The following is a 19,222-nucleotide window of genomic DNA, read 5'->3' as shown; positions in this document are numbered from 1 at the left end:
ATGATTTGTGGCATAAAAGAAACATCGACAATTTTAACCCATGTAGCCAATGTTTGACCAGTGTATATATTGATTCAAATATACCCGTGCTAATTATGACTGGTATACTTATAGTATAACAAAACTATATCCTTTAGATTTAATTAATAACCACAACAAATGCGGGAGTACACGACAGAATTGTATGTTTTATTATTAAAGGAACACAGCACATATCATTTGCAGCAGTGTGTGTCGCACGATTTCTCCTTGTCCTTGCACGCGCTCTCGCAGCCCTTCTTGTCCTTACTGCATACAGATGGACAACTGCCGCTACCTAACGGGTCGAAAAGAGGGAAATGATTTCATTCTGTGGAGTTCTGGGTGAAGTGATGTTAATTATTCGACTCACTTTTCTTGGTATGTGCGCACTTGCAGTCGGTGCATTTGCAGTTTTGCCCGCAGTCGCAAGATCCAGCTACAACACAGACAGATGGTCTTACATTTGCCGCGAGTCACAGTATTCTCTTGCTAAAATTACTCAGACTGCATATATTTGGTTTATAAACTTACATTTAGAACTGTCACACTGGTCCATATTGTCACCTTAATTCCAACGAACGTATGATGCTTTCGTGGAAAAATCTGTCTGGTACAAGCAAATGGAATCACTCGTTTGTGCGTCACAATCACGTGGGAACGTCATACGTGTGAGCGCGCTGATGGATGAACTTGAGATCTCACTCATTTGAGTTTTATGTGTATGGCAAGCCAAGGTAACATTTAATCTATAAGCCATACTAGTAAACTTATTTTTTAGATACTAGTATCTTTTCCATTAAGTACTTGTACTTACTCATTATGTACTAGTAACTTTTTAGACCAGACATATCCTAAACTTAATAGATACTAGTACTTTTTAAATTTGCATTTCTGTCCAGCATGGTAATTGTATGTTGAATATTAATGAGCCAGCAACACATAGGAGAGAGATTAAACAGGAAACTGAAACAAGGAGATGGATGTACTTTTTTGAGAAAACCAAATAGAAAAGAAACAATTATTTGTACACAAGCACAAAAAAAATAATAAAACACCAGCATAATTTGGACCAATTTATATATATATAAGTGAAAATAATAATGATTATGGTTTTTATTTCTAAATAAAAACACTAAACAAAATAAGGAATGCTACTTTTGTAATAGCACTGTTTCACTATAATATACAAAACAGAGTATATAAGAATAAATCTAATGATAAATATAGCTGCAAAAAAAAGCACACTTCTTTACCCTGTAGAAGAACATAAAGAATTGCAAATTTTACCTCAAAGTTTGTAATTATTTGAGTTTTTTTAAACTCAAATTAGGGTTTTGTAAGCAATAATATGTACTCAATGAATTTATTTTTAATTCATACGTCACCGGAGGGCACCCTTGGGCAGAAACTCCACAAGTGAGACTCACTGTTGAAGTTCCAGGAAATTCAGCTTTCGCTTTAGATGTAGCTGAATAACATGCAGAAAGACATTTTACATGATGGAAATAAACAATGATTGTGACAATATATGATTTTATCTCTGATCTTCAAACCATCTCGCATAATTTTATAAGAATAAAGTTTAAAATGCAATCCTCATGCAAATTTATTCTGCGTATTGTATTACCATGTGGACTCGGATTGGACGGTGGAGAGGTACTCATATTTATGTAATGATCTGTTTAAATTAAGATATCTCCAAATGCATTTTCACTAGTTCTATATGAGGTTGAAGATATCTCCAAACGAACGGGGACTCGTTGTTATTCTGTTTTTGTTATCATCTTTTAATTTCTAACTAGTAATTATTGCAGTAGTAACTAGTATCTATATAAATATTTCTAGTAAGTATTCATTAGATACTAATACTTATTAATCGATACTAGTAGTTATTCATAAGGTACTAAAATTAAATTAAATTAAATTAATGGATTTAGCAAATGCTTTTGTCCAAAGTGACTTACAGTGCATTTAGGCTATCAATTTTTATCTATCATGTGTTCCCGGGGAATCAAACCCCCAACATTGCGCTTGTATCTAATAAATAAGTACTAGTATCTAATAATAAGTACTAGTATTTAATCAATAAGTACTAGTATCTAATTGATAAATACTAGTACCTAATAAATAAGTACTAGTATCTAATTGATAAATTCTAGTACCTAATAAATAAGTACTAGTATCTAATTGATAAATACTAGTACCTAATAAATAAGTACTAGTATCTAATAATAAGTACTAGTATTTAATCAATAAGTACTAGTAACTAATTGATAAATACTAGTACCTAATAAATAAGTACTAGTAACTAATTGATAAATACTAGTACCTAATAAATAAGTACTAGTAACTAATTGATAAATACTAGTACCTAATAAATAAGTACTAGTAACTAATTGATAAATACTAGTACCTAATAAATAAGTACTAGTATCTAATTGATAAATACTAGTACCTAATAAATAAGTACTAGTATCTAATTGATAAATACTAGTACCTAATAAATAAGTACTAGTAACTAATTGATAAATACTAGTACCTAATAAATAAGTACTAGTAACTAATTGATAAATACTAGTACCTAATAAATAAGTACTAGTATCTAATGAACAGTGTTTGGAATAACAGCGTTTAAAAGAACGGCATTAGGTAACGACGTTATTTTTTCAGAAACGGGGTAATCTAACTAATTACTTTTCCCGTCGTTACAACGCCGTTAACGTTACTGAACGTTAAATGTGGTGCGTTACTATGCATTGATTTAATAAACTATGCAATCCGAATGCACCCCTGCCTCACACAGCGAGTGAGCACTAGCAGGTGGGTTAATAACGAGATAAGCGATTATGATTGGCTAAGGCAGAGTCATGTGTTTCATGGTAGCCAATCAGAGCCAGTGTTTTTACACACATGCCGGCACACGCGGCAGCGCCAGCAGCGCCAAACACACACACACACACGTAACAGCTACACAGAGATTCGGAGCAGCAGCAGAAATGGCGAGTCAGGAGCAATCTGATGAAAAGTTGGCATTTTCAAGGTGGAGATATAAGCACTACGTCAAATTCATTGTGGTCAAAGGCAAGAATGTGCATGTAATGTGTACATGTAATGTGTGACACGCATCTACAAAGCTAGTGGCCAAAAACACTTCTTACAAAGATAATACTTGAATTGCAGGATAAAACTCTAGCTGTCTGTTGACGTGCAATAAATATCGAAAGCTATGTACGAACACCTGTCTGTTCTACTCATTTCAACTGGCTTGTGAAAAAAAAAAAAAAAAAAAAAATTTCTGACATATAGCAACCTTTTTTTTTCTTTTTCTTTTTTTTACAGTAACGCAAATAGTTACTTTCCCTGGTAACGGGTTACTTTTATTATAGAGTAATTCAGTTACTAACTCAGTTACTTTTTGGAACAAGTAGTGAGTAACTATAATTACTTTTTTAAAGTAACGTTCCCAGTAGTGCTAATGAATAAGTACTAGTATCTAATGATTTAGTACTAGTATCTAATGAATAAGTACTTGTAACTTTACAAAAAACACTAATAGCTAAAGAATACGCACTAGTACGTAATGGAAAAGATACTAATATCTAAAAAAACAAGTACTAGTAACATGAAAAAAGATACTAGTATGGCTTATAGATTAAATGTTACAACGGCTTTCCATATTATGTGGGCATCAAGCAAACATAATAAAAAAGCCTTGCATTATTCTTATCTTTCCCCCTGATCTTATTTGATGTATTTATATAACTACTGCCATCATATAAGCAGCCCAGTTCTTGATAACTGCAGGTTAAACTACTGTAGACTAACCATGCTAAAAAAGAGGGACAAATCAGTACACAGCCAGTAGTTGGTGCTAAAGTGTTTTCTTTTTTAATGTAAACATATCATTGGTCGGTCAGAAGACTAAACCCAGCAGTTACAGTGCAGTATTACCCCAAGGGAGGAAAGAGGACATTCAGTGCACCAAACAAAACAAAAAAATCCATCCACAGCAGAAAAAGAGGAAAAGAAATCTGAGTTAAGTAATGGGTCATGGTTGAATAAAGAATGTGCATGCATCAAACACGCATCTGTACACACTCTCACACGTCATTATGTCATCAGTTAAAGAGAGTGAGTTAAAAAGAAGCAATAGTTCATATGTTCAGTAATTCAGTTATATATAAATCTGAATTACTGTCTTAATATTTATGCTTTTAATCATCTAAAGTCTGTAAGCTAGTTCGTTTTAATTTTATTGCCCGTCACTGATAGGGTGCACAAAGTGTGGGGCCATACAAAATATGTAAATACATGCACTTATAGTTATATAAATAAATAAACTACAGAGTCATTTATACAAAAAAAAAACAACAACTGAAAAGATTTAGAACTATTTGTGCTCATGTTGAGTGAGAATGTTGTCAACATCACACTTTGTAAGAGGCTTCATTCGCTGAAAGGCATTTTATGTCACAGCCAGAAGCCAGTACATGAGCAGTCCCAAAGAGGGGGGCGATGCCAGGTCGTCAACAATTTTGGCTTTAAGAGCTGCCCCTGGACAACATTTAGTTTCTGAAATGACAATCAGCTCTTCTAAATGATTCATCATATATCTTGCTCACAGTCCCTCAATATTTTTTTTTATTTTAAGCCTGTAAGAGTCAGTGATCCTTCTCAGGTTTTTGAGATCATTTTAGATTAGGATCATGCCAGCACTTGGAAGTCTCTTACACAGCAGAGAACCTCTGTGAGTTATCACCTGACAAACACTCTCACTCGTTGTGACTTACACTCACACACATGCACTCATGCTTAAAGCATCTATGCCCGGCCAAATGCTCATCTTTACACTATACATGCACACCCATATGTTATTTACTCCAGCAAAATGTACTGACAACTACAAAGGAAAATAAGGGCTAAATGTTCTGAACATAAAACTGACAGAGTGAAATGAAAAAGGGAAGTGCCTTGGCTATAGTTACAGGGGTGTCAGTTCAGTCACTTGTTAGCATTTGTCGGAGTCGGAGCTCAGTAGAGACCACAACCACGCAGGTTATTGGCGATGATGATGTCAGTGACAGCATCAAAGACCACTTGGATGTTTCCTGTGTCTGTAGCGCAGGTCAGGTGACAGTAGATCTCTTTGTTAGGGGAGCGATTCTTACTTTCAAACTGAGTCTGTATATATGCAGCCGCCGCTTCGAATGTATTTGGGCCTACAGGAAAGATGAAGAAATTGAGTTTTTTTTAGCCCTTTTATATCTGTGAATTTCTTATATACATGTGTGCAAAGCTACTGTACCTGTGTATTCTGGGAAGCAGATATTCAGTGGAGATTTCACAATCTTTTCTCCAAAAAGGTCCTTCTTATTAAGGAAAAGGATGATGGACGTGTCAACAAAGAACTTATTGTTACATATAGAGTCAAAGAGCATCAGAGACTCATGCATACGGTTCTGCAGAGAAGAGAGAGAAAGTATTCAAATCAATCATTTGTATTTTTTTAAACTGCATTATTACCATGAGCATTTAAACTCTGCTAGCTTGTTAAATCTATATTACTTTATATAATATTATATATTATATTTAGAATATACATATATGTACAAATGTTTTTTTATAAATGTGTGTGTAAAATTTAATTGAAAAATAATTTATAACACATCAACTAATTTATAATATACATATATTTACCATTGTAAATCTCTACATAAATGTGTGTATAAAAATGTATATATTAAATTTATATATACTTTTTGCTGATTCAGATCAACTTCAGGTTGACCGCCAATGGATTGTTTTAGAAAACAAATAGCAAATGCAAAGATCGAAATATACAACAGTGCATTTTTGAACTGATTTACCACAGAGTGTTGTAATGTCGTGAATGTACAATCGGTCTAAATGACCAGGTGTAAGTCTAGGTGTAGTAGTTCACCGTGGTTTCGTCTTCATGGAGCATTTGGTCATATCCACTCATTGCCACACAGAAGATAATGGCTGTCACATCCTCAAAGCAGTGAATCCATTTTTTCCTCTCTGATCTCTGTCCCCCCACATCAAACAGCCTGGGGACGAAACATCACACACTTTCAGGACACATGCAAAGCCATGTACATGCATGTGTGCACAAACACAAGAAACACAATGCATGTTAGGTCATCAAAATAGGTCGACCAAAGATATCTGACTTGCACGGATACAGTGAATTTAACATCCGAGTTCCTTTTTATTCATCAAATATTCCCAGTAATATTTTTTTTCTTCTAAATTTATGAAAAAACTAATTAAATCAAGTCAGATTTATATTGTGCTTTTTACAATAAACACGGTTTCAAAGGAGCTTCATACTAATAATTCTTCAAATTTACACTGAGCAACTTTAGAGCTGGGTGATTTGACGATATGTGACCCTGGACCACAAAACCATTCTTCAGTCACTGGGGTATATTTGTAGCAATAGCCAATAATACATTCTATGGGTCAAAATTGTTGATTTTTCTTTTATGCCAAAATCATTAGGATATTAAGTAAAGATCATGTTCCATTAATATATTTTGTACATTTCCTACGGTAAATATATCAAAACTTAATTTTTGATTAGTAATATGCATTACTAAGAACAACTTTAAAGGCGATTTCCTCTCTCTCTCTCTCTCTCTCTCTCTCTCTCTCTCTCTCTCTCTATATATATATATATATATATATATATATATATATATATAATTTTTTTTTTTTTTTTTTTTTTTTTTTTTTTGAAGCCTCAGATTCCAGATTTTCAAATAGTTGTATCTCGAACACATATTGTCCTATCCTAACAAACCATATCATATATCAGTGGAAAGCATATTTATTAAGATTTTGAAAAACTGGTTTTGTGGCCCAAGGTCACATATGTGTTGATAATTTAAAAGATGAACCCGGTTTAGATTCAGCTATATATATTTGCTTATATAATGCCAACATATAGAGTTTGATAAGGTATAATAACACGCTTTTAGAGGCCTGGAAAAATTCTCACTTTTGAGTTCCCAATTAATAATGCATCTAACTCACGAAACATAACTATTCACTAGATACCTAAAGTTAAGGTTCTTGAAGGAAAAATGGGTCTCAACGATGCCAGTGGTTTTGACTCGGGTTCGAAGAATATCCTGTTCAGTGGGGAGGTAATCAGGAGATCCAATGCGCTGCAAACAGTCTAGGTAACTGAAACAAAGAACACTCTGTGTGTTTTTTTTATGTATTATGATACGTGGGGTGTGTAGTATTACACCTGACAGTGACATGCTCGTTGCATCATCTCATGTGTGTTTAACAGTGGGACTTACTATTGGGCAGAGTCGTTGAGCTGATACTCTCGTGAGCGGCTAAAGCAAGCTTGAGTTCCAGCATCAGCCCACAGATGGATCATGGCAGTCAGCAGTTCTGTTGAATATGGCTCTGTGTCTTCCATACGACTGACCACATCAAATACCATCTTAGCATCTGCCTATAATCACACGCCAAATGTTACAAACATTCTATTAAATGCATATAAGTACAGAATGACACCCACTTAATGTTCATCGCATGGGCGATCACAATGTTATTCCCTAACTAATGCACTAGGTGTCAGTGTAGCTCAGTGCATCCTCTGGGAAGTGGGATTTGGGAAATGGAAGGTGAGTTCAATCACCAGGAAAATCTAATGCAAACATTAAAGAACACTGCAAATCAAAACAAGCTAAACAGTAGGCACACTGCCCTGTTTTCTTCTCCTTGTATTGTTGTATCAATGCTATTATGTTATTAAGTATTAAGATGTTTGAACAAAAGTAATACATATAATGATATATATAAAACATTATTTACAGATGTTCCAGAAAAAAACAATAAAAATGTACTGATTTTCAATATTTAAGAAATTCACACTTGGACTTCATTATCTCATAATCAGTTGAGAAGACTGTGTGCATGTGATATACATACAGTTCTGGCCTTGTCTGCATACTCTATACCAAGAGTTTCCATTGCTTTTAAGATGGTGGCAAGACTCTGAATGGTGTTGCTATAGACCACAGGTTTAAACTGCTTTACGTCGTCTCCAGAGAAACCATCTTCATGGATAATCCTGACGAATACACACGACAGAGAATAGCCATTATAGAAACACACGCACTATTCAAACACAACAGGACTGAAATTATGTGTGTTCATATATGTATATGGCTGGAATATGTGGTTGCAGAAGTAGTTTGATTAGAGATTATGCAACAATCAGTCTTGTGCTTCTACAGGTTACATAGCCCAAGTTGCTGGTCACCTTAATATTTAAAACCACAAGTTAAACTGTAACTATACAATAACTGTATAACAGCAATAAAAAAGTTAAAGTGTAACTAGTAAGAGTGTATTTAAAAGCTTAAAATATATCCTAAGTCTGAGATATAGTTGTGTGTGCTTTGAATTACAAAAACCGCCATGATGCTGGCGGATCTGTACAATTATATTTAATAATACAACACAGCTGGTCAAAACTGCCATAAGAGTTGCAAATAGTTATTAAAATGTAAGGTTAGGTGGCATAGTCCTGGTAAATCCGTTTAATGGGTGGATAAGGCTAAACGAGACTGCAGGGATCAGGCACTAAAAGCCACCCATTAAGATTAATATAGAGAAAGATTCTGATGCCTCACACACACACTCACTCTCTCTCAAGCACACACCGTCAGATGACAAAATGAACACAAGTCCTTGATGCATAACATGGCACAACACACAAATGCTGATCAGATTAAATGCACAGCACATGACAAAAATGTGAAACATTAAGGAACTCCGAGCCCAAACCAGCAGACACAGCGGCGAGGTACACTGCACACATGCTACCAACACACAGACACACACACACACACACACTCAGCGCTGTCTCTTGGGGTGTGCTTGTTTCAGCACTAGCACACACTGAACAGCGCGACACAAACACTTGCCAATCTCCAACCGTTTAGAAACACGACTGAACCGAAAAGAAAAGGCACACAATCACGGAGTATGTTAAAAGCCCGCACTTACTTCATCTGTTTGACGATGGTGCTCTTCCCCGACTCCCCTCCGCCTGCGGAGACACAGGCTGTGTCAGTGCTGTCTCTCTCACACACACACACACACACACACGTACGCAGCATCCTTATATCTGGGACGACTTACCCAGCAGCAGTAATTTGACATCTTTGGATGCGCTTATTCCGTCTTCCTTGAGGTTTTTCTCGATCGCTCTGCTCCGATCCAGAGCCGCGCGCTCCTCTGCACTCAACGTGCATCCCATTGCAAGACCGAGAGTCGGGACGCGCGACAGCTGTATCCCAAATATCCGTCTCTGTCCCACACTCTCTCGCTGGCTCAGTCTGCCGATTGTTGCTTAAGCATCCACGCCAAATTGAGGTCAGGTACAGGCTTGCACTCCGGCCTCTTGATTTGGAGGAGGTTGCTGCTCCTGCTCGCGCTCTGTTTCGAGGGTGTCTATTGGGCGGCGGCACAAGCTCATCTCTGCCTGTAGTTCCCTCCTAATGCGCGAGGGGCGACCCCTCTCATCGCGCTGACGTCACACGAGGAGCAGGGCTCGCGAACATCTGTTTTTGTGGCAGCCGAAATATAGCTAGGCTATATCTCTGAGGTTGTTTGGTTTATTTGCTGAAGTATTGGATATGTCCCATATGGATATGTTCTGCTCTTTTAAAATTTATTTATATATATGTGTTTTGTTGTATTACTGCAGGCCTATTTTGTGGAGCCATACAAAATGTTTCAATTTCAAATGTTTCATTTAACAATAATCATCGCACACCTGCAGGAAAAAAAGAAAATCCTGCACTCTACCAATACTTGGAGAAGTATCAAAAGCAGTTTTGATAGTTTTGCAAGTATTGGTAGTGTGCAGCATTTTCGTTTGTTTCTTAAAATTCAGATATTCAGCAAAGGTTGGAAATGTTCCAGTCCTCTAATTTGATTAGGAGAGCAGTTTCTCTCTTTTTTTCACTCACATACGCTATTGCAGACCAACTTTTAGCTTTTGGCCTGTGCATTATGGAAGCCTATGTCTACCATTGAATAAAAATAAATTCATTCATTTTTTTCCTCACAAAATGGGCACAACTTTTTCCTCTTGCAGTTCTAGTTTACATATTTCACTTTTTTTTTAGACATAAAATGATATCAAACTGAATTGGATGCTTTTGATACTTCTCCAAGTATTGGTAGAGTGCAGGATTTTCTTTTTTTCCTGCAGGTGTGCGATGATTATTGTTAAATGAAACAGCTGAAAAAATAAGCATCCATAGTTCTTTGTTTGTGTTGGCTCCTTTTGGCTATACATTTTATTGATTTTTATCAGTATTTTATTATATGTGTGTGAAGGAGAGATGAAAAAATGTCTCCAATTTATTCACTGTTATTCTCCAAGTCTCATTTGTGCAGTGATGCTTTTAAATATTACATTCATATTTATGCAATTAAAAGATGCTTTGAAACAACTTCAAATGCGTTTAAGGTAAACATTTAAATATGTTTGTCCCTTGGAAATGACACCCCTGTCCATGTCCCATGCTCTACCAGCCAAGTTACATGAACATCTTTAACATTAGTAGGGGTTTAAAATAAAAAACTGCAGTAATGGAGCACAGATACACTAATATATAATAGAAATATTCTCCACTACAATCTCCCAATCTTACAGCTCTAAAAGATTCCTGTGGATTTCTCTAATGCCTAACCGCTGGCATATGAGCCAGATGTTCTGCTGCTGGATTTTAGATAGCCACACATAATAATGCTTTAAGAGTTTGTGCTTCAGCAACTGTCATATGGGTGAGATGCTTTGAAAAAGGAGATCACTGAGTGAGTTTATAAATCTAGTGTAAATCTCTAGAGATCTTAGGATGTCATCACTCAAGATTTTAATATAAATGCATTTGCATACATCATCATTTTATGCTTAGTGTTATTCCTCTGGCTTTCTGTTGTCGGCCCGAATGTCAATGTTTGCACAGAAAAATATTGTAAATGTTTGTGACACAAAAGGGTTATTGTGCATATACAAATAAATAAATGCATATACTTCTAGGTAAAGATAAATATCTAACTGATTCTTTGAAATGTGACCAAGGGGAGGGGAAAATTTAATGCATAACTTCAGCTTTGATTTCATGCCAAGCCCAGCCCTAACTGCACAGGACTCTGAACACTTTCTGAACACACCAGTGACACACACACAGGTCACTCTGATGGATTACTTTACTAAGATCAAGAGCAATATCGAGCCACACTGCCTGCTTAATATGCTTTTATGTTTATAACCAGGGTGGAGACAAAATCACAGACCCTCCTTCATAATGTCACAATATGTTGAAATATCATTACCTAATCATTTGTGTGTAGCGTTTTTAACTATAATGAAGGATATCTTTACATTTCTTGATAAATAAATAAAAAGTGTAAGTTAAACAGTTAACATTTCACTCTAGAAAATGACTAGGAGCTTCCAAATACCCATAACTTCAATGAATGTGATCTCTTAACCGTGTAATACTTTAATGGCAGGTCTGAGTAATGCTTTAATGGAGAAAGGCCTCATCCATTTCATTAATCTGACCACCCTCAATAGATACCATTAAGCTAAAATTAATATTTTAGAATAATAGCATCTTATAGCATATTAGAACAAAATCAGAACCAGATGTTTTTTTTTATTTTTCCTGTTTTAATTTTTTTTTCAACTTATTATTTTACCAAGTCATTTCACCACACCTTTTTCTCAGATCAAAAAACATCAGAAAAAATAAATAAATAAACAGGGAATCCACAATCTTTTCTCCAAATGTTTGATAGTAATATGCTACAGTAACATGGGTTGGTGCTTATTTATAGAACATCCAAATATTGATTTCAGGATTTAATTTCTAAAAGCAATATACATTCAACTAGGATTCTTTAATACTGCCTCATGTCATATTTATCCTTTCTAGTTTCTTTAAAAAAAAATTTGATCAAATATAGGTGACCTATACTCAGTGGACCGGTTTTATAATCAGATTAAGCTTTTGGACTAGAAAGCAGTTTATGTAGAAACATTATTATGAAAGTAATCTATAGTTTAGTAATATCCTTAATATGCATAACAGGAATTTGGTCCCCACAATGTAATTTTTAAAGTGGTGTCAAGCTCTGTATTTCCAGTTGTCTTTAACGTATGAGTGATTTCATGTAATGTGCCGATTAAGAGTCAGTCCATATTAGCTGTGCTGTAGCAGTAGTCCTGCTACACTAAGTGCCTTCCAACAATAACACTGCTCCCTTCCATGTGAAGGGCAATTCACGGTTTAAAAACGCACTCAAGATCTGGAAGTTAAAGTGATGCTGTTTTTAGCATCTACAGTTTGTTGCTCTTATGCGCATAACGGCTCTGAGATGCAACTTTTCCTGACCTGATAAAATGCAGACAGGACAATGTGGAGGACAAATCTTGAGTTACGCATGAAATATGCATGAAAAACTCTTTATTTGAAATTTATTTCATTCTGGGCAGACGACAAGTGATTGTGAAATTTCAAGTAAGAGACAGATAGAAGTGATAAGGTCATGATGAAAAAAAAACATTTCCCAAAAATGAGAGTGCACACTCTTCAAGTTTAGCTATATATCCTGGAAACAATCACACATGTACAAAAAGAACACATACACATCACTCATTCATTCTCGTACAGTCTCAATCTCGTGGCTGGATGCCCAGCATGATCTCTCCAATGCTTGTCAGTTTTGTCTCCTCAAGTGCACTGATAAGACGGCTCAGTTTGGCACTCCTGCCCTCTGATTGGATGAAACGTCCAAGCAGTTGATAGGCCTGTTCATAAAGCCCTTCCCTCTCATACTCATAGGCGAGATTGTCGATAGCAGGGCCTTTTAGGGCACGGCAGTTCTTTTGTAAAGCCCGTCCCACTCGTTTCCAATCCCGTCCCACATGAGCAGCAAACCTCTGCTGGTCTGCTGAAGTCAAAGGCCTATCGTCTGAGAGCACAGGGAAGGAGGAGACAAACATCAAAGGCGAAAACTAGTCCGTGATAAAAGAAATGCAAATGCAAATGGCATCATCACATACATTTAAATAGTTAAAACTCACCAAAAACTCTTTTCTGAAACAGAAAGCAGTTCCTGGGCAGCTCCTGCGGCGGTTGACTGGGAGGACCAAAGCTGTTCTGCAGCTGCTGCTCCAACTGCGTGACTTCATCATCTCGCAAACGCACAGGCTACAAAACAGCCATTCATTAAATAAACAGCTGTGTATTTGAAACACCTGAAATATATTGTTACATTCATAGAAGGTAAGGTACATCCTGCAGCTGTTTATTTAAAAAAGAGATTTAAAGGGCTAGTTCACACAAAAATTACGAGTCTGAAATAAATTACTCGCCCTCATGTGACACTGATGTCACATGGACTGTTTTAACAATGATAAAATATTTTATGATAATGAACAGGCTACATTCTTCTGGGCCTTGAATGTGGTAGTTGCATTGCTGTCTATGGAGGGTCAGAAAGCTCTCGGATTTCATCAAAAATATCTTAACTTGTGTTCCAAGGATGAAAGACTTACAGAATTGGAACGACATGAGGGTGAGTAGGCTAATTAATGTCAGAATTGTCATTTTTGGGTGAACTATATCCCTTTTACAGTTTTCTCAAATGGTGTTAATTTCACTGGGAGTCTCACAATAATGAGATATCCTCTCACTGTTTTCATCAAGACTGATGCATCAGACTGCTTCACATGACACCTGTACTTCTACATTTGCAGACACAATGTTCATAATGACATCAGGACACAGAAGGATGGCTTTATAGCAGGAACATGCAAGAGGTCAGAGGTCTTCTGACCTGACTAGTTTTGGCATAAGAAGGTTACAAATGTTTAACTAGATGAGTAAAGTTTGTAGACAAACTTTATGTTGGCTTGAAAAAGACTAGCCAGAAATTTTGAAGTAGTTTAAAAAAAGTAGTCATAAAATCTTGAAGTTTGAAGGTTTTCAATAGTTTCAGTTTAGTAGTTTCAAAAGCTAGCGAAGTGGTTGCTAAGGTGCTCAGAGTAGCATTCATTAGAAGGTTGTTAACATGACTTACCATGTTAATAAAATGACATAACATGAATAAGCATGTTGCTTGCATGATTAAACAGTGCATTTGATGCAATGCATAGGTATTCTAAGCACAGCAATTTAAGCACTAAACATTTTCTTACCTGGAAGATTATAATTTAAGAACAACATGAGGGTTGCTAGGGTTCCCGCGGTGGTTACTAGGGCAGATGCTAAGGTGTTGCTAGGATACTCAGGGTGGCTGTTAGGGTGTTGCTTTGCAGTTGCTAGGGTACCCTGGCTAGTTGCTAGGGTACCTGGGGCAGGTACTAGGGTGTTGCTAGGGTTCCCGGGTGGTTGCTAAGGTGTTGCTATGGAGTTTTTAGAGGTACTTGGGGGGGTTGCTAAGGTGTTGCTATACGGTTGCTAGGATACCCATGGTTGCTAGAGAGTGGTTATGCGGTTTAAGATATATTTAAATATAGAAAGATAGATAGATAGGTACGGAAAGTATTCAGACCCCTTTAAATTTTTACCCTTTGTTATATTGCAGCCATTTGCTAAAATCATTTAAGTTCATTTTTTTTTTCTCATTAACGTACATACAGCACCCCATATGGACAGAAAAACACAGAATGGTTGACATTTTTGCAGATTTATTAAAAAAGAAAAACTGAAATATCACATGGTCCTAAGTATTCAGACCCTTTGCTAAGTATTTAGTAGAAGTTCCCTTTTGATACACAGTCTTTTTGGGAAAGATGCAACAAGTTTTTCACAACTGGATTTGGGGATCCTCTGCCATTTCTCCTTGCAGTGATCTTTGGGTTCTTCTTTACCTCTCTCACCAAGGCTCTTCTCCCCCGATAGCTCAGTTTGGCCAGACGGCCAGCTCTAGGAAGGGTTCTGGTCATCCCAAACATCTTCCATTTAAGGATTATGGAGGTCACTGTTCTCTTAGGAACCTTAAGTGCAACAGAAATTATTTTGTAACCTTGGCCAGATCCCTGCCTTGCCACAATTCTGTCTCTGAGCTCTTCAGGCAGTTCCTCTGACCTCATGATTCTCATTTGCTCTGACATTCACTGTGAGCTGTAAGGTCTTATACAGACAGGTGTGTGGCTTTCCTAATCAAGTCCAATCAGTATACAGTAATCAAACACAGCTAGACTCAAATTAAGTTGTAGAACCATCTCAAGGATAATCAGAAGAAATGGACAGCACCTGAGTTACATATATATGAGTGTCACAGCAAAGGGTCTGAATACTTAGGACCATGTGATATTTCAGTTTTTTCTTTATTAATAAATCAGCAAAAATATGAACCATTCTGTGTTTTTCTGTCAATATGGGGTGCTGTGTGTACAATAATGAGGAAAAAAAATGAACAAATGATTTTAGCAAATGTCTAGCAATGTTTAGCAAAAGTCTACTTTCCGTACCCAATGTATATAGATAGATATATGAAATGAGTTTGAATGAGTTTAAAAGGCTTAGAAATAGTACATAGAATGGCAGTTTAATTGAGTCTGTGTTTAAATTAGAATTTTTAAAGTTTGATGGAATGTTCAGATCAGCCAAGACTGTTCAGTGAAAGTCTATGGGGTTTTTCCAAGGTTTGATCGTCATTTTTAGGAAAACCATAAGTTGGATCAGTTAGAACAGATATAGCAACCACAGTCAGAACAGTCTGAAGGTCTGATCAGATTAGCTTTAAAGCTCAAGGATGAGATACTTTTCAAATGGTCAGAAGAAGAAGAATACGTTTAAATACAATATCAGTAAGATGGCTTTTTCAAACCAACTTATTGAGAATCCCGACAGATCTCAATTCTCAGTCCGACAGCAAGCATTCCTGATTTTACATCAGAAAAATGTAAAATAGGGAAGGAAAAGGTTTGACAAAACCTTAGTGAATTATTATTTTTGCCAAATGTTTACTTACAAGAGCACCTAAAGGAACTGAAAGCAAAAGAATGGTTTTCACATCTCTGACTCTGCAAACGTAAAAATGAATATGGATTCATAGTTCTGTCTTGACAAGGCTGCAGACAGCAGGGAAAAAGGGGTTAAATGCAAATTATAAAATTGCGACCATATAATCATAGAGAGAAAGTATACAAACCAAACAGGCCTACTGACTTTTAAAAAGCTTTGAAGAAGTTGCCAACAAATGCCAACAGGCATGACAGATGTGTGACATCCACTCATTCTCAAAAAAACACTGCAGTGAATTTTGGCCGCCAAGAGCATTAAACCATCAATTTAGAAAGCAAATTAGTCTAATAGCTAAATTTTCTATTCACCCTGTATTATTTCTTGTAATCGTGTTAAGAATGCATTTCAATGTTTGATTATTTTATTTACATTTGTACTATTTGGTTTCTGCATTGGATGTCCACTTTATGTCCAAAGTAAAATTTACTCCACCAAAATGACTTGTGTTTATTTGCTTTCATCATTGACACCTGGCACTATAATACTGTTGCATTAATTTGAAATTTGCAGACATTTCATAGTTTCTGCAGACACCACATATAATCTACTAGAAAAGTAAAATAATAAGGTTTCAGAACAGTACACATAAGGGCTGCACGATTAATCGAATTAGATTAAGCGCGATTGTCATGCACATTTTGTTAATAAAGTCGGTTCTGTGATCAGCAGTAAATCTCCATCACCTGTTTTCAGATAGAGCAGCATTTACTACATAGAGCCATAGTTATCTGACAAGCTATGCAAAATCCCATTCATTATCATAGATTATATAATATTAGGATTATGAAATCGAATAAATCATTCGCGATAATGACAGCTTTTTGCATATCTTCTCAGTGAATTACTGCTCTGTGTAGTAAATGCTGCTCCATCTGAAAGCACGTGAAAATACCACATTTAATAACATGTTTTTACTCCAAACTCACTTCATAACGTGAGATGACATGGCTTCTTAAACAGAATAATTAAGGCACACAATAATCCATTATATTCTAAGCAGTGATAATGGCTATGTCTATTAGCATTTAATTATAGATGAATTTAGATGATGAAAATTATAATAATAATAAGAACTCATTAATATGATAAACCATATTGATGTAGTCGTAAGTTTATTAGTCATGCTGAATCAATGAAAGCAGTTAAATCTTCTGCTTATTCAGCTGCAGCAATAGGCATTTCCTGGATTTCTTCTTTGGGGCATATTTGGATTTTCAGTGCGAGAGCACCCTTTGGCTTTCGGATGAACATTTACTGATGATCACAGAACTGTACTTCACTGAAAGATACAAATGACAATCACAGCTTCTGCCTAATCGTGATTCATTGCCTTGGCGATTAAATTTTTTATTAATTGTGCAGCCCTAGTACATATGTTACAGCATTTGCATTTTGTATAGAAAACATTTAGGCAGCAGTCTGAGACATGCTTATGTGATCAAATCAACTTATCTTCTCAGAGATGAAAATGTGTCAAGAAAATCCTCAATTAACATTTCTTATTACTTACTAGCAATATCTGAGGCTCTCTTGATTCAGGAAATTCCCAGCACCATTTACACCAATTACCTTTTGGCCTAAATATAAACTTTGCCTAAATATGAATCATTGTAAATTTTAAGGTCAGAACAAAAATCATAAAACTGCCTCCGTTAAGCAGCAGTGAACTGTGATTTACTTCCGTCCTGTGCAATCAGCTGCTCCTAAAACTACAGAACAGTACAACGCTATCCTGGCAGTCGTATCGGCATAAACAAACACACATACCTGCGATTGACGTATGTGCTCCAGACACATCTCTACATCTTGAAGGCTTTGGTCCAATGTATGCATCCCGGCTTTGATTTGTGTTTCCATGACAGCCCCATCAGGAATAGTGAGAAGACGTGAGGCATGCTGGGACAGAAACTGAGCAAGCGAACCACATGCATAGCTCTCCAGGAATCGCTGACAGGGAGGCATGGCCATGAATTTAAGTTCCACCCCAAGGAAAGGATCAGCATCATGCAGCTTCAGGATCTCATACCCTTCCAGTCCACCAACAGAATCTGGATCAAACGGTATTGATTACAAAACACTAAAACATATAAATCTACTGTATATCTAAAACACCATACTCTTTTAGTTTCTGTACACTTGATATTTACTTGGAGGACACTTCTATCAACGCTTACCTATAAGGGTGAGTTTAATAACTTTGAACAGGGTAAATTTCCCTTGTCCATCTTTGTAAAGTGATAAAAGGTTGTGTGTTGGACTGCTACACCCTAAGAAGAGTACAGCACACCCTGAAAATGCACCATCATAGCCGTTGCTGTCACATAACCTCTGCAGACGAAGATAAAATCATACACACAATGTTAATTCACTTACAACAACATCTGGACAGACAAAAAAGGTAAACACAACGTACCTTTGTGTCTATACTGTCCATCTTCTGATCAGATTCCTGTCTCAATCCTGTGAGTGTGAACAAACAAATTACACATCGTGTTAAAACAACAAAACAAAGACATTGTGAAGGCAAAGGAGAGTTCATTAAGGTTTTTTAAGACTGACACAACAATACATAATTGTTTTGTGTGTTTCAAGATCTAACCACTTCCTTGTAAGACTGTGAGCTTGTTGGTCGATACTGCTACAGAAATGGGGTCAGACGTTAGTGCTTGTTAAATATGCGATGCACATGTTCACAGGTAAGTTAGTATGGTGCCTCGCGTTTAAAACAGTTACATTTACAGTTACAACGTTTTACATTTTAAAAGGTCAGTGGATGAAACATACACACGCTCGCTCACACAAGTCTCATGTAAAATGTGACACAAGTCACATTTTAATTCTCTCGTGAACAAAAGTTTGACATAACGCTATACTCTGCTTGCCTTCAATTCACACGATAGCGAACATGAAACCTGCGCTTTGTTATATATATTACATGTTACTTACACAACGAGTTGGTGGACTTTGTCTGAGTGATAAGGAAGTCTAAACAGGCCTGCAAACTTACACGAAAAAAACTTTCGAGGTGTCGAAGCGCCGTCTTGGCCACTAAGACACACCCACTGATATGTTCAACAATCTGATTGGTTGAAAGA

The 19,222-nt window shown here is 36.4% G+C and overlaps 3 protein-coding genes across 4 annotated transcripts; all 3 read right to left on the bottom strand.

Annotated features, from left to right (window-relative positions):
* Positions 1 to 168: 168 nt before the first annotated feature.
* LOC127961817 (metallothionein) lies at positions 169 to 699 on the bottom strand. The gene is made up of 3 exons (XM_052561089.1): positions 553 to 699; positions 392 to 457; positions 169 to 316 (listed from the first exon to the last, which is right to left on the bottom strand). Exons 1-3 carry the CDS (start codon positions 575 to 577, stop codon positions 216 to 218), a joined length of 192 nt encoding a protein of 63 aa, XP_052417049.1. The 5' UTR covers positions 578 to 699; the 3' UTR covers positions 169 to 215.
* A 3,187-nt stretch (positions 700 to 3,886) lies between these two features.
* LOC127962736 (guanine nucleotide-binding protein G(o) subunit alpha) lies at positions 3,887 to 9,560 on the bottom strand. The gene is made up of 8 exons (XM_052562407.1): positions 9,214 to 9,560; positions 9,079 to 9,121; positions 7,996 to 8,137; positions 7,356 to 7,516; positions 7,105 to 7,233; positions 5,963 to 6,092; positions 5,327 to 5,480; positions 3,887 to 5,240 (listed from the first exon to the last, which is right to left on the bottom strand). Exons 1-8 carry the CDS (start codon positions 9,329 to 9,331, stop codon positions 5,053 to 5,055), a joined length of 1,065 nt encoding a protein of 354 aa, XP_052418367.1. The 5' UTR covers positions 9,332 to 9,560; the 3' UTR covers positions 3,887 to 5,052.
* A 2,980-nt stretch (positions 9,561 to 12,540) lies between these two features.
* tradd (tnfrsf1a-associated via death domain) lies at positions 12,541 to 19,216 on the bottom strand. 2 transcript variants are annotated; one of them, XM_052561146.1, is made up of 6 exons: positions 19,135 to 19,216; positions 18,541 to 18,587; positions 18,302 to 18,455; positions 17,895 to 18,175; positions 13,178 to 13,304; positions 12,541 to 13,065 (listed from the first exon to the last, which is right to left on the bottom strand). In XM_052561146.1, the coding sequence occupies exons 2-6, from the start codon at positions 18,559 to 18,561 to the stop codon at positions 12,767 to 12,769; spliced, it is 882 nt and encodes a 293-aa protein (XP_052417106.1). In that variant the 5' UTR covers positions 18,562 to 18,587; positions 19,135 to 19,216; the 3' UTR covers positions 12,541 to 12,766. The 2 variants fall into 2 exon arrangements, with proteins under 2 accessions (XP_052417106.1, XP_052417105.1); XM_052561145.1 differs by having other exon boundaries at positions 19,074 to 19,188.
* Positions 19,217 to 19,222: the final 6 nt, after the last annotated feature.

Source organism: Carassius gibelio, chromosome B7 (genome assembly GCF_023724105.1).
Source record: "Carassius gibelio isolate Cgi1373 ecotype wild population from Czech Republic chromosome B7, carGib1.2-hapl.c, whole genome shotgun sequence".
In the NCBI taxonomy this organism is placed as follows: domain Eukaryota; kingdom Metazoa; phylum Chordata; class Actinopteri; order Cypriniformes; family Cyprinidae; genus Carassius; species Carassius gibelio.
This window is presented reverse-complemented; position numbering and strand designations above follow the sequence as displayed.